At 34.5% G+C, this 15,712-nt stretch overlaps 1 protein-coding gene across 1 annotated transcript in view; it reads left to right on the forward strand.

The window, feature by feature from the left end:
* Nucleotides 1-5: 5 nt before the first annotated feature.
* LOC126979404 (uncharacterized) overlaps nucleotides 6-15,712 on the forward strand; it is a 30,586-nt gene continuing 14,879 nt past the window's right edge. Inside the window, exons 1-6 of the mRNA XM_050828688.1 lie at nucleotides 6-76; nucleotides 1,519-1,622; nucleotides 2,142-2,567; nucleotides 3,130-3,203; nucleotides 5,082-5,206; nucleotides 12,604-12,795. Coding sequence (XP_050684645.1) covers nucleotides 1,532-1,622; nucleotides 2,142-2,567; nucleotides 3,130-3,203; nucleotides 5,082-5,206; nucleotides 12,604-12,795 — 908 coding nt within the window. The 5' untranslated portion in view covers nucleotides 6-76; nucleotides 1,519-1,531. The remainder of the gene's footprint in view (nucleotides 77-1,518; nucleotides 1,623-2,141; nucleotides 2,568-3,129; nucleotides 3,204-5,081; nucleotides 5,207-12,603; nucleotides 12,796-15,712) is intronic.

The following is a 15,712-nucleotide window of genomic DNA, read 5'->3' on the forward strand; positions in this document are numbered from 1 at the left end:
GATAAGATTAATAACACCACAGATTTAAATTATAGAATTAATGTGTTTCTGTAATTTACTTAGAGGTAGCCATAAGGTAAACTCTCAAATTTATAATATTATATAAACCCTAAGAAAAAAAAACAATCAGTAAGCTCAATTACCAATTTAATGTCATTATAATCATCATCATAAATGAATACACTAAAATGACTTCATTTATGGCATTTTAAAAGAGATAGTATTTTATTGTGGTGATCTTGTTACCGGGAGGTCTGCTTGATGTGTTTTTTATTATTATTATTTCCTTTAAAGTTAAAGTTATAATATATTTTATTTTATGAAATGCTCGAATAATGGCTCTATTTATTTACGGTATGTGTGGATTGATGCATCTACTATACTCATAACTCTGGTGTTTATAAGTATTCATTTACTTTTTTATTCTTTTTTTGACTTACTCGTGTACGCCGTCGTTAAGTTTTTGACATTTGAGTATTTTTGTTGCGTCACTTTGCATATATTGTAATTGAAATGATTTGTAAAACAATTAAAATGAAAATCTTGACTTAAAAGAGTGGCAATGAGTTCAAAGCTCACTAGCTCAACCCTTTACGAAGTAGCGGTAAATTCAATAAGAAACAATATTTCTATTTTTTTTTTTTGACATTCATAAGCGTCATTTCCGTGACCTACATGAATAAAGTGTTTTTGAATTTGAATTTGAATTATCATAGATAGATATTTAGTATAAAAAATATGCAACAATTGTTAAACTTTAGTTTTCAACATCCCTTTTTCTTCAAAAAGCAATATTAATTTCTAATGAATGCGTGGCAATACTAATCTGTGATCAGGTATTATCTACACCTATTCTGTCTTATATACGCAAATGTAGGGAAATTTACTCCAAATTTAAATTCCTTTTCCCTGTAATGTAATTCTGTAGTGACAAAGGTAAAATAAAGACAAAAAGCTTTAAATTTAGAATAACTTTACTTCGCGTTGATTAAAAACATAGATAAAGATGACGACAATGCACACTTAGGCTGGGTTCCATTAACTAACTTTAGCAATAACAAACATGTTAATTGTCGGTTAACCAAAAATCGATTGCACCATTTGACAATTTTTAGATGATGTTATAACTTTAACTATTAACGGTAACCGTCCAAGCTATTGTTAATGTTAAACAGCTAAATAGCGACCTGTCAACAGTTTCAAATAAATATTTGATATTTAATGATATTTCACTTTTTAACTTTAACTATGCCAAAGAATACGATGGTGCAACACATTCCGCAGTCTATGTTAAATTCAGCATTACTGTTAACTTTAAATTTGTTTTAAACCTTAACTACACCTAAGATGCAATCACGGATTACGTTTTAAGACGCATCTAAATTTAACCCGAGATAGGTATCGCCTTCATAGGGCTAGGAAAACTTACATAATATTTTGCTTGAGACTAGGACATGTTATTTTAGAAATGATTCAGATTACTAATTTCTCATCAATTTTCTAATTTTACTATTTTAGATAAACCATTAACATGATATGGAATCAGTATGTTCTGCTGGTTTTTTTAATTTATCTGCAATGTGCTTTATTGAAATCGCATCGGAGTGGCAGTTCGGATACTGGTAAGATCCAAATCTGATGTTATATGCCAATTATTAAAAAAAATATGAGTTTAATTAGCATTTCGCACAGATTAAACAATTTATTATTTTATTAGAACCTTGAATAATGTATTGACGTCACATAATCATAATATGTGAAGGAATAGGAAATAGCGAACTGATCTAAAGTAGCATTATAGTGACAATATGATCGCAATATCGTTTAGTATTACCTAATGACCTGTGACGAGGCGTAATGCCTCCGATTCCGATGCTCAACATCAATAATATTGAAACTTAACATGGAATATCCCTAGTGCCTGTAATTAAACCGGCACCCATACCCTTCAGTAAAAGACGCATATCAGTATATTATTTGTGACCCAAGTTCTCCGAATTTGGATCCACTATAATCTATCAATTTTTGGTACGTATAAAATTTGTTTATAATATTATTCCAGCAGTGAGGTAACTAAACCAATAAAAAAAAATTGTTTAGGCTCAATGTGTATTTGTAATTTATTTATTAAATATTTTTAGAAAATGAAATAATGGACACTGTGAAACAAGGCGAAATTGTTCAATTAGATATTAAGCGTCCAACCGAACAAGATACGAGTTTTGAAGAAGAAGAACATGATGCGAGTCGTGAAGAAGAAGAAAAGGATGTTACATCTGTACAAGATATAGATAACGAGACTTCTAAAGTGTCAGAAAATGAATATGATGAAACAACAAACACACCTTCACCTTTCTCCAATGAAAAGGATGAAGCCACTGATTCACCTTCAGATAATGAAGATGATGTATCTTCCAATATTCCTTCTCACAATGAAGATGAAGAGACCACAGATATACCTGGAAGTAATGAAGAGGCAAACGAAAGTGAAAAGAAATATCTAAATAGTCCGTGCTGGATTACTCTGGATGCATATAGATTTTTATATGCTATGGACAAACTTGATGGTACACTTTTCCAGCTACTTTTTTAATTTAACTCTTTTATTGAAACAACAATGTGAGTACAATAGTACCTACATGGTTCACTAAGGTGAGATTGTGAGCGATTTCTACGAAGGTGCAGAATTTAGACATCCAGAATCGCATTTGTGATTGATTTTAATGAATTTCCAAATTATCGTATTATACGTAGACAGTCTAGTAAAGTCTCTCATCAAAGTATCTTAAAGTTGTTGGTATTCAAATTGAAAGTTTTAAATTTCTGTATTATAGTAATACTTGCGTGGAGATCTTATAATGGCTCTTTATATGGGTTTGATTAATTTAAAAAACAGGCCTTAAAATTACAATGCACGTGAATGTTTTGTCTTTTTTAAAGTACACCATTGCCTGGTATATACGCTCTTGTGAGTTCCATAAAGTATCATAAATCTCAGTATGTATATATACTTGTATAGAATATTCTACACCAAAAACAGATACTCGGACACTTTATGGGACAAGCTCATTACAAACACGTTAATATAACAAACAAACATCAAAGTCTAGACTCACATTTTTTTTTCAGCAAAATACGATGGTGTTCGAAAGAAATTAGATGCAATGGCTACTAAGAGTAATTTTGACGATGAAATGAAATCGGTAAGAAAATCATAATTTTACTTCGACTAGACAGGGATTATAGTTTAGGAAAGCCAGCAAACGAGATTGTCCAGACGCTCTTACTTCGAGTCGTTTAAAATAATTTTCGCGTCCACAAAATTTTATGGACTGCTCCAAAGTAAGCTCATAATTCTACTCAAGTTTATTTTTCTCTATGCTGTCCTCAGCAAATGATACTCCATACGTAGTTAATTAGAAAGCTACTGCATAGGATTTTTAATATAAATCCACATGAGTTCGTGACGATATTGGCCTCAGGGTGCACTACGATACAGCCATAGTTTTTAACAGTGTGCTTTTTTTTTTAAATGAAACTAATAAGTTATGTTAGTTAAATATAAGAAGTAAATTATTGTATTGTTGTATAATTCAACATTTTATAAATCTCTTTTTTTAAATAGAAATGTATTTAAATCATTTAATATCATCATTTTTGTTTAACTCTTTATTTCTTTAATTTTTTATGTTTAATTGTTCAACTTTGTTATTCTTTTCGCACTATTATAAATGTTGTTTACACCTGTAAAGACATGTCATATTGTACTATCCCTTATGTACTTGCTAAAATTTTAATTGTATATTGATGTGTTGTTGGTGTAACTATCAAAATAAATAAATAATAGATTTTTTACAGATCTATAAGATGCTCATCTGATGGTTTGTGTTACGCCCTGTGTATGCAATGCAGTGCTGCTCAAGATTTTTGGTTGATTACAAAATTCTGTGCGGCAGACTCACGATTTTGCACGTATCTTCGATCACATAGTCACTTAAATAAACTCAAAAAACTTTAAGTTTTTAAAGTGAAACTTTTATTACATCGTCTCAAAGTTTTTCGTCTGTGTGTTGCATGTCGCGTGACGGTCGGGCGTCGCCTATAGTTCGCAGCAGCTGACCATGTAGTGTATAGAATATTACTCATTTGTGCCAGTGCAAAAGTCAATGTAAATGTTGTTTGTCAGTGTTTAATGTAAATGATTGATAAAGCGATTTTTATACCCTTGATGGAATATTATTCCAAAAATTTTTAGCTGTGTGAAAAAAATGTGAAAAAAAGTTTTAGTTTTACCGTAGTAAATTAGAGTTTTTAGAGAAGTAGGTAGTAACATATAGGTATATAGATATATTCACATTATTGTATAAAATATAGATTCAATAAATAAAAATAAAAAAATAAGTCAGCTGCGGCTGACACTCGATTAGTATTTGCTCCATAAAAGCGATTATTTTATTAAAATATTGTATAAGATAAATATACCTATTATATAGTAAAATCTAATATATATGTAAAATTCTCGTGTCATAGTGTTAAGCTTTGAACTCCTCCGAATCCTCCGGTTTGACCGATTGTCATGAAATTTTGAATGCATATTGGGTAGGTCTGAGAATCGGACAACATCTACTTTTCATCCCCCTAAATGTTAAGGGTGGTCCACACGAAGATTTTTTTTATTTCTTTTTAATTTTTTTTTAAATTTGTTTGATTATGAGTCAGCATTACAAAATACATACAATTTCAAATTTTCAACCATCTAAGATCAACAGTTACTTTTGTATCGCGATTTTAATATCGGCAATACAACGTTTGCTGGGTCAGCTAGTAAAGATATAAATGAATATATAGCATAATAATCTTAAATAATTATCGACAGTATAATAAAAAGCAATACTGGAACATAGAAGAAATAATAAAAATGGTTTTGATTTTCGTATACATACCTAACCGCGTTTTATTAAATAAAATACAAAAACTTAACCCTCTGTGTTAGTGAAATTCCCGGCCTGCCGTCGTATCTGTGAATATTAATATTTTCATATAGAGAAAACTGAATTTGTTCTGAATTTTTTCTTTCCCAGATGATTGAAAAAACCAAAGGTGCAGCCGAACGAACTTCGTATAAATTTCGAAGCCAACGTGGCGTCATTCCGGCTGGTATCAATCTGGGCGGATACTGTATGATGAGAATGCCTAAAAATATCATGTGAGTTATTTTATTTTGGCATCGCACAGTCAGAAATATATCTACCATTACAATAAATTCAGACAGACCGCTAGTTGCAGAAAGCATCCTTAAAGTTAATAATGGTTTCATCTATACTAATATTATAAAGCTGCAGTGTTTGTTTGTTTGTTTGAACGCGCTAATCTCTGGTACTACTGGTCCGATTTGAATGATTCTTTCCGTGTTGGGTAGTCCATTTATCGAGGAAGGGTATAAGCTATGTTTTTTTTTTTCAAAATTAGGGATCCATAATAAAATTGCTATTTTGTAACACAAGGTGTAAAATCGAAAACCTATTTTTGCGTGCGCTGCAAAAACTATTGACAATAGAACAAAATGATGTACAGGCTATAATTACTTACTTATTATTACTTATAAAACTATCGCGTGAATTATAATTTATAAGGCAAAACAACGTTTGCCGGATCAGCTAGTTAAATATAATACCGTCACTTTCGTTTTCATTTTGACGGTCAAAGATAGCATGTGATTTTAAAGTAACATTAACTTAAATGATGCTTTCTGCAACCAGCGGAGAGAACAGAAAACTCATTAATTTTGTAGTTAAGTGCTATTAAACTGTGATATATATAAAGTGTCGTTACAACTTAAACAACGTTTATTACAATAAATATATAAATAACTGACAAGTAAGAATTATTGACAATTGACACATTTCTAAATTACATTGATTTATTTTATTTCTTTAGAGCATTGGAAACGAGGCCAAACCAAACCAAAATACAATAAACGAATATTTAAATCACATTTAAATAGGCTTATAACTGCAAAATCACATTGATATAAAAGCAAAACATAATTAATTAATAATTGATTCGCCCTATATATACCAAGATGGTGATTGATACGCCCTGCCCATTACAATGCAGTGCCGCTCAGGATTCTTGTAAACCCAATAATTATGAGCGGCACTACACCTGCGCTCGTCACCTTGAGACATAAGATGTTAAGTCTCATTTGCCCAGTAATATCATTAGCTACGGCGCCTTCAGACCTATAATGCTTACACATTACTGTTCCACGGCAGAAATAGGCGCCGTTAGCAGGCAGCCGCAGGTACCACACCTGTACAAAGGAGCCTCCCACTGGTAGATAGATAATGTCAAAGAGGCTAGCACTGAATAAGAAAAATTGGCATACATACATACATATATACATAGCAACATAATATTGTAGTAGCCGTTAGTACAATATTATGTTTATTTCTATACGCTAGTGCGAGAGAGAACATCTTTAAAGGAGATAGAGTGAATCTTTTGTTACAGTAACCGAGTTTAACGCCTGGTATTATTGATATTAAACTATCAGCTAACCCACACATTGACAAATCAAAATTCGTCACGCATATAGCGTTGTCAGGTCGTCGTATATTCTACGTCTATGAATCCTACGGGTTTTCATTCTCAAAGAAAAAACTGTCGAGTGTGAAGTTCGAATATTGAATGTGACAGGTTTAGATACAATAGCTTCATAAAAATTGGCTCTGCCGAGGGGTTCTGGCAGTTAGGTGAGGCGTTGTGACAATATACCGCTAGTTGCAGGTAGCATGTTTAAAGTTATGGTTTTATTAAATATAATACCGTCACTTTGTTTTTCATTTTAACAGTCAAAGGTAGCATGTGATATAGTGAAATATTAACTTACTTGCAGAAAGTTACCTAGCGGTTTAGATAGCCACGACACTAATTTCGCGACCTCTCTACAATCGCCACAACTCGCAGTGAGTGTTTTCATAAATGCTGTAACATGAATCACAATTTGATGTTTTCACAAAACACTTAATGGAATCAGTTTTAGGTGTAAACTTTAGTTTTGATAAGTGATCTTTCAGCGATATCCATAACGCGTAGTAAGCTTTTACAGAAGTTCGCAAATCGCAATGTGGATGTTTTCCTCTACTGTCACTAGATGGCGCTCTTTCGACGCCATACAAATCGTAGTTAACTTTAACGCAATCGAATAGGTAAAAAATCTCGCACTTGGCCCTCAGGATGCATTATCTATGTATATTCGCTCAGCGTTTCCTTTGTTTATTGTTGTATTATATTATACATCTTATCGAATCATCATTACTTTAACCAGATTTCAGATTTTGAGTATTCCATAATCATTCTCTATGAATTCGTTTATTCGTAGCTACGTATGTCAAGGAAAGTTCATAGGTGCAAAATAATTTGACTTAATAATAATGAAATTGTACTTGTGAAGTAGTTAGTAGGTACACTTAGTTGCTTCAGCAATCAATCAACCTCTCAAGTCGTTAGTGGATCCTTAGTCACGTAAACTGTTGGACAGCAGCTCAGATATATCACTTGGAAATAATTGACTGCACGTATAGAATGTTAATATATTTATAGATTGATTGGAACTTAGTTAACCCTGTGTTAAATTGTACGGGTTGTTTATATTTTGCAATACCAACGGTCTATTTATACATCATTTGCAAAAAAACGGGCGGTTTTTGGGATTTGTACTCTCGAAATTGTTGACGAGTACGTCTACCTTGGAGAAACAATCCAATAGGTCCAATTTCGCAAAAAAAGGTCACTCGTCGAATCCAAATCGGATGGGAAGCGTTCAGGAAGCTCCGTAGAATCTTCTCGTCCCAAATACCTCAGTGTGAAGACGAAGGTTTTCAACCAGTGTGTGTTGCCAGTGATGACTAACAGTACGCAGACGTGGTTGCTTACTATGGGCCTCATGAGAAAGTTCATGGTCGCTCAGAGGGCGATGGAGAGGGCTATGCTCGGAGTTTCACAGAGGAGATCCGTAGGATTCCCAAAGTCATTGACATAGCCCAAATGTTTGTGAAACTGAAGCAATAAAATCTTGCACACTGTGTGCTGCTTGGTCCAACTTGACAGTTATATTTTTTATTTTGATCCGTTACCAATTTTTTTATTTCAAATTTTATTTCTGTATGAATAATTCTATTCGATAATAGTTTGACACAAAGTTTGATAGCTCTGCTGTGACACTATTTCACTTGTATGAAAGACAACTTTGCCTTTGCCTTGTGTTTCCCGGGGCGTAAAAAGAATAGGGTAGTCCCAGGCCCAAGGGTGTCGTAAGAGGCGACTACGGGCGTTTTGAAAGTGGGAGAGTCACGCTGCCGTCTTATGACGTCAGCACAATAGGGCCAGACTCGGCCGGGTTACTTACCACACTCGCACAGAAAATCGGCGTGAAGTAGCGGCCTAGTGTCGCTATGTTTCGCATAGGTTAGTGTCGAGGACCGGAGGCCATCTCTCCCCCCAACAAATATGAGAGCGGTCCTTAAAAATATATTACCCAAGGAAAGTACCGGCTCTACTAGAGCCGGAGAATCCCTCCCCGAGCATTCGCGCTCGGGCTGCCCCTCGTATTCTGGGGAGGGCACAGTACCGCGCATTACACAGGACCAACAGGGCAGCAACACCACGGCACCCCTCTCCATGCTTAATGTGGACCCTTGTAATATCAGGGGAATTCACTCCAATTTAAACGCCATCCACAACTACCTTGAGACGACGCAGCCGGCCTTGTGTTTCCTTACGGAGACGCAGATATCTCGACCTAGCGATACGTCATATTTAACGTACTCCGGGTACAAAATTGAGCATAATTTTTTGCCTCATGCCGGGGTATGTTAGTCTGTTAGGGAGGATATCTGCTGTCGCCGTCTCGGAAATTTTGAGGGTAGGGACCTGTCTACTCTCTGGCTCCCCGTAGATTTGGGGGACCGCGTCCGGATCTATGCGTGTGTCTACAGGTCCCATAGTGGTAACGCAGAAACGGATCACCTCATGGGCTGCGTTCAAGCGGCATTTGATGACGTGCTTGCACAGATCCCCTCCGCTGAAATCGTAGTCTTGGGTGATTTCAACGGCCACAATGCCGAATGGCTTGGATCACGTACCACAGACTACGCAGGGCGATCGGTGCATAATTTTGCTTTGGCATATGGTCTGTCCTGTATTTTAAGGTTCACTATTTTGGCGATAATGGTTTAAGATAAACATATACATTATATATACGTGTAACTCCAGAATAGCTCGCAGATGGCAGATGGTTATTTCCTACTTGTAAGCTATATTATTGTATAGTTTCATTAAAATCCATTCTGTAGTTTTTGCGTGAAGAAGTAACAAAAATACTCACACACTCACAAACTTTCCCATTAATAATATTAGTTGGATTATTATATTATCAAAACGTAATATTATGATGATATATTGAATATTTGTAATACTATCTTACAGCTACGTTGATATATTCCTACATATGTGTCAAAATGAATATTATTCGCAAAACCCGATAATGTCGGCTGAATATTTACATAGGATAACGTAAACATTGAACCGAGCGAATGATACTCCCGATATTAGATGGAAAACCAATACGACAGATCATAATACCAAAAGCATTGTGGTGAAATTGCTAACACTGATCATTAAACGTATATTTTAAATTTATTAATTCGTGGGTTCGAGTATCATCCATAAATCACTACATAGTTGGTAAAATTTACGAATAACTCAATATCGCACCAATTTCGCGATTTCGATGATTCTTTTTTTATTTGAAAGGATATACTTCAAAGATAGTTTGGTGAGAGTTTGGTTGGGTTCTGATTATGGAATCTATGACAAAGTAACGGACCTCTTCAATCTTAGGAGCAAATTAACGATACTAGGCCGAACATTATATTATGGTAGGTGACTCATATATCCGGATATATGAGTCACCTACCATGCGATCTGTGGCAGAATTTCTAACTGTCTGTAATCAAATTGCAAAGCGCTAACGTTCATTGCTGCATTGAAAAATTTTGTATATCTACACATATTTAGACAAATTGCTAGTTAGTGTACTACAGATTCACTAAATATCAAAAAAAAAATCAAATTTTACAAAAAAACAATCGACTACAAGAATGCGAGTCCAAAACAATAGATACAATATGCACTAAAAAGTATAAAGGCATAAAGGCATTTATTTTAACCGACTTCAAAAAAGGAGGAGGTTCTCAATTCGTCGGTATTTTTTTTTGTTTGTTCCCTCAAAACTTTCGACTGGGTGAACTTATTTTGATAATTTTTAATTGAAAGCTAGTGTTTCCCGTGTGGTCCCATTGTAATTTGGTCCAGATCTGACAATGGCATCCATGAGAAAACCATAAAAGTCCTAAAATTGCTATACATACGTAAAGCAAAGTGGATGATAAATTTACGAATAACTCAATATCACGCCAACAAATTTCGATGATTCTTTTTGTATTGAAAAGGATATAACTACTTCAAAGATAGTTTGGTGAGAGTTTGGTTAGGTTCTTCTTGACAAAGTAACGGAACTCTTCAATTCTTAGGAGCAAATTAACGATACTCGGCCGAATCTTTTTTATGCTATCCGGATATTTAAGTCGTGTACCATAACATAGTTATGGTCAAGTAATTGTCGTAGTCGAATATGATGACCAATGGGACTCCTTCACGACTTACAGTAACGGTGCGATCAGTGGCAGAATTTCTAACTGTCTGTAATCAGATTGCAATGCGCTTACGTTCATTGCTGCATTGAAAAATTTTGTGTACACATACATATTTAGACAAATTTTTAGTTAATGAACTTCAAATTCAGTAAAAATCAAAAAATAACAAAAAACAACCGACTTCAAAAACACTATTCCAAAACATTAGATATAATATGCACTAAAAAGTGTTAAAAATAATTGCGTATTTTTATACAATCTAATTAATAAATATAATTCTAGTTACGATTCCTGTTATATCTATTATTTTGGCATAGTGTTTTTGAAGTCGGTTGTGTTTTTATTCATTTTTTTTTTTCTCAAAATTGAGTTCTCTTGAATTCTATTTGATGTCATTTCTAATATACTAGATACTACTACCGCTTCGGAAACAAATGGCGCTCTGTGAGAGAAGAAACGGCGTAAGAAACTCTCCCAGGATTCTTTTTATTGCTCTCTTTTCAATAAAAATAATTGCGTATTTTTATACAATCTAATTTATTAATCTAATTCTCGTTATGATTACGAGGGCTGCACTGAAAATTTCGGGAATCAAGGAAGTAACACATCATTACTATTTAAAAATGTATTTATTGCTTTGTGAAGTATTCTCCGCGAAATTTGACACATTGAAGCAACCATTCCATTCGGAAGTTGGGGTCTGCAAAATGGCCGTTTTGTAGGCGTCCACAGCTTCTTCAGATGATGAAAATCTCTGACCACGCAATTTATTCTTTATTTTAGGGAAAGTATACAAATCATTAGGGCTTAGGTCGGGGCTGTATGGCGGATGGTCTAATAACTGTTTGTTTACTTGCTCTAAAAACTTTTTTGTTCTGTGCGCGGTGTGAGAACTCGCATTGTCGTGATGGAGGATGATGCGGTGGTTGCAGTTCTCTTTACGGAGTTGCGAAACGACCTGTGGCAAACAAATGCTACTATACCATTCTGCATTAACCGTTCTTTGTCCCTCAAGAGAAATAGTCGCAACATGGCCGGTTTTGGAGACAAACGTGGCCAAAATTTTTATTGCAACACTCCGTGAACGAACAATTTTTTTGGCTTTAACTTATTTTCGAACACCCAAACTCGTGACTGGTTTTTTGTTTCGGGTTCATACGCGTATATCCAGAATTCATCACCTGATACGATGTTGTATACAGCATTTGAGGATCCTGCGCGGAATCTTTCGATAGTTCTGACGCACCAAGTAACGAGCCGCTTTTTGCTCTTCACAGAGTAAATGCGGTATCCATCGGGAAAACACTTTTTTACACCTAATTGTTCATGCAGGATTATTTGTATTTGACTCATGCCAATGTCTAAAGTTGCCTGAATTTCGCGGTATGTCACATGTCGATCTTCCTCAATCAGCTTACGCACAGCATCAACGTTTTCTTTGGTGACTGCAGTTTTTGGACGACCTTGACGGGGATCATCACTGAGCTTGACACGTCCACGTTGAGATTCAGCAAACCAGCGATAAATTGTGGTTATGGATGGTGCTTCATCACCAAATGCAGAAATCATCCGGTCAACACACTGTTTTTGTGTTAAACCATTTCGAAAGTCATAATAAATCATCGCTCTAGAATTTTCTCGTGTCAATTCCATTTTCTCAACAACTAAACAAGTTTGAAAAGACCTTGTTACAAGACCGAGAATCTTTTTTTAAATAAATAAATGGTATTCTATTTTTAAAACCAATGAGTTTTCAATTAAAAAGATTTTCATATGACAAGAACAGTGGAAATATTCCATTCCCGATACTTTTAGTGCAGCCTGTTTTGTAAATTTTTGGAGTCGTAATTTTGATAATAAAACTATTTAATTATTTTTGTTAAAGGTTCTTTCATCGTGTTAAACTACGTAACGATACCTTTTTCCGTTTAAACTATATTAAAAACGACCTGAAGAATCTGGTGCTGCACGCTCGATTGTCACTCAATGACCTCCATCTCTACGGCTCCTACGACAGAACTGTCACCGACTCGGAGCCCTCGAATCTCTTCTACGTGCCAACATTCGGTCAAGCTGAGTAAGTTTTCTCATTTTTCTATATTATGAATTTCTTTGATACAGGTACATATTATACGAAAAATTATAATTTTTTGTTAGTTACATTAAATTGAACGGACTTACAAATGAAGTTGGTATAATAAATATCAATATAGTAAAATAAATGACTATATAGATGACAATATATATGACAATAAATGACTATATACTGACAATGATAATTCTGAAGTTTTCTGAACATCAAGCAGCCTTACAAATAAACGCGGGAAACGTTATACCTACGTCCGAATAAACCAATCTAGTCTATTTGTAAACATTTGGCATATTGTTGGTTGTCATTGTCAGGTAAATAATTTACTATAAAAAATTTAACCTTTTGTACGACTTTATATCAATGCTGTAACTGTGTTACGCCAAAGACTTGTTAATGTTAATGTTAATGTATAACTTATAATTCTATTGGCGATTAATTTTGAAATAAATGAATTTATTTTAATGACAACTAACGGAAGAAGATTTAGGTGCACCTTTATCATTTTACAAAACATTTAGAATGTCTGTTCAACAAAAATACTCCATATATACTTGAGGATGTTTAAAAAACTTACAAATCATATAAAGACTCGAAGGAATATACAGTAGTTCCATTCCATGTAACTTACACATATAGTGAATGAATAAAGGTATTCTTGAACATTGTAAAATGATATTAGGAAATACATTGGGTTAATATTTTTATTACCGTTGCGATGCGATGACAGGATTGACAAGACGTTACAAACAGACGTTCGTAAGCATGACGAATGCAGAAGCCAACAAAGGTTAGAGAAAGGAACGACCCGCGCCATGATCTCGACATAAGTACTTTTGACCTGTACCTTTATGCAGTATATTTTCTCTCTTTCTTGGTTGACACATTTTTTTTTATAATAATATTGTAACAGCAAACTACTACCATACATCTGCTCTACATGCGCTAACAATTCAGTGTTTTAAAGTGTTAGCGATGAAGAAAAGAAAGATTGATATCTTCTTAAAGATGTTTATTTCCTCTGTCTTTAACAGGGTTACAAATTTTTCTCTCGAGATGGTTTGGACATGTCGAGAGAATGAATGAAGAACGATTGACGAAGAAAGTGTATAAGGCCAGTGTGAATGAAAGTGTTGGAAGGGGTAGACCTAGGCGGACGTTTCAAGACCAAATCAGTGACGTCTTGAAAAAAGGCCAGGTCAAGAGTACCCTAAACCGGAGAGCATGTATGAAAGGAATAATGAAAGTGGACGAAGCGAAACAAGTATGTAAGGGTCGTAGCAAGTAGAAACAAGTGGTCTCTGCCTACCCCTACGGGAAAGAGGCGTGATTTTATGTATGTATGTATGTACAAATTTACAATTATAGTTTCTTGTGTAGTTCAGGTGTTGTGTGCAAGTAGTTGAAGTAGAATAGATTGAATGAAGGTTGTATTTGACAGTTAGATGAAAGACAGAGTAGGTAACAAAGTAATATTTGAGTTATTTGATTAGTTGAGGTGTATGGCTCCATAATAATATCATTTAATTTAATACAGTCGACGATATGAAATCTGGCGTTGACATGAAGTATTATTTGAAACATTAATTTATATGACGACCTGGATCTACTACAACTACCGGCCTATCGCTATTACCTCCCTGCTCTCGAAAACCATGAAAGGCATAACAAACCGCCAGCTAGAGGGTTGTTGATCAACGACCGACAGTACGGCTTTCACAATGGTGGGTCGTCGGGGGATCGTATGGTAAGGGCACACATTGACGACCTGTATAGCCGAGTGGTTAGCGATCCTACCTACTAAGCTAGAGGTCCCGGGTTCGAATCCCGGTAGGTGCAAGCATTTATATGATGAATATGGATGTTTGGTTCCGAGTCATGGATATTTAAATGTATTTATGTATGTTTATATGAATTTAAGTATGTTTAAGTAAGTATATTGTATTAAATATATCATTATCTTGTAACCCATAACACAGGCTATATATGCTTAACTTGGGGCAAGATAATATGTGTAAAAAGTGTGTGTGTCAATATGTACTTGCCTACTTTCATGTACCTACTTATTCATTCAGTACTACAACGTAGTTATTTAAAATACGTCATTTTAGCAACATCAACAAAAAACATTTGATAAAACTTCTACCGGAGTCTTTTTTAAAAAGCAAAGCCATATTTTCCGCCGAAATTACACGAAGCTTATTTTTGTCATAAACTTTCCCTCGTAGCTTATGATTTATCTCTGTGAGCGAACAAAATAATGATGCAGAACCTATTAGTACATGAAAATCCAAGTACTTACAAGATTGTGCGTAGCGAGGTCAATAAACTCATTTTTGTGGAAAAATCTGAATGTACATAAATCTTTGAAGATACCGACTCAAGCTCTCGCAGCTAATAATGGCACGTAGTAAGATAAATTTTATTGAATTGGTAATTATATTTTTATGTTTTCATAATCGAAAATGTCTTAAAATAATCCCTTCCAAATTCAAATAATTTTATTCAAAATAGGATGTGACCACGGACTAGTAAAAAAATAAGGACTCCGTGTCACCTTACACCTTAAAAAGTGTAAAAACAATGACGTAAAAGTATTTGTGGATATATCGATCGATATACACACTAGCATAAAGGTGCTTCACTTGCTAATCTCACGGCACGGAGTCCTTCTTTTTTTACTAGTCCGTGGATGTGACATCACTTATTGAAAGTCAAAAACTACCACCAATTCCAAAATTATGAGAGTTTCTAGCAAATTCACTTATGTACATGCATTACTTACATTAAGAATATATTGAGAAGCAACAGCCAACGCGTTAATTTCTTGAAAATTTTCTCTTAATGATTCATCAGGACCTAGGTCATAAATAGCGCGAATAGCCCTCGTCTGCAGCACAAATAT

This window comes from Leptidea sinapis, chromosome 3 (genome assembly GCF_905404315.1).
Source record: "Leptidea sinapis chromosome 3, ilLepSina1.1, whole genome shotgun sequence".
Lineage (NCBI taxonomy): Eukaryota > Metazoa > Arthropoda > Insecta > Lepidoptera > Pieridae > Leptidea > Leptidea sinapis.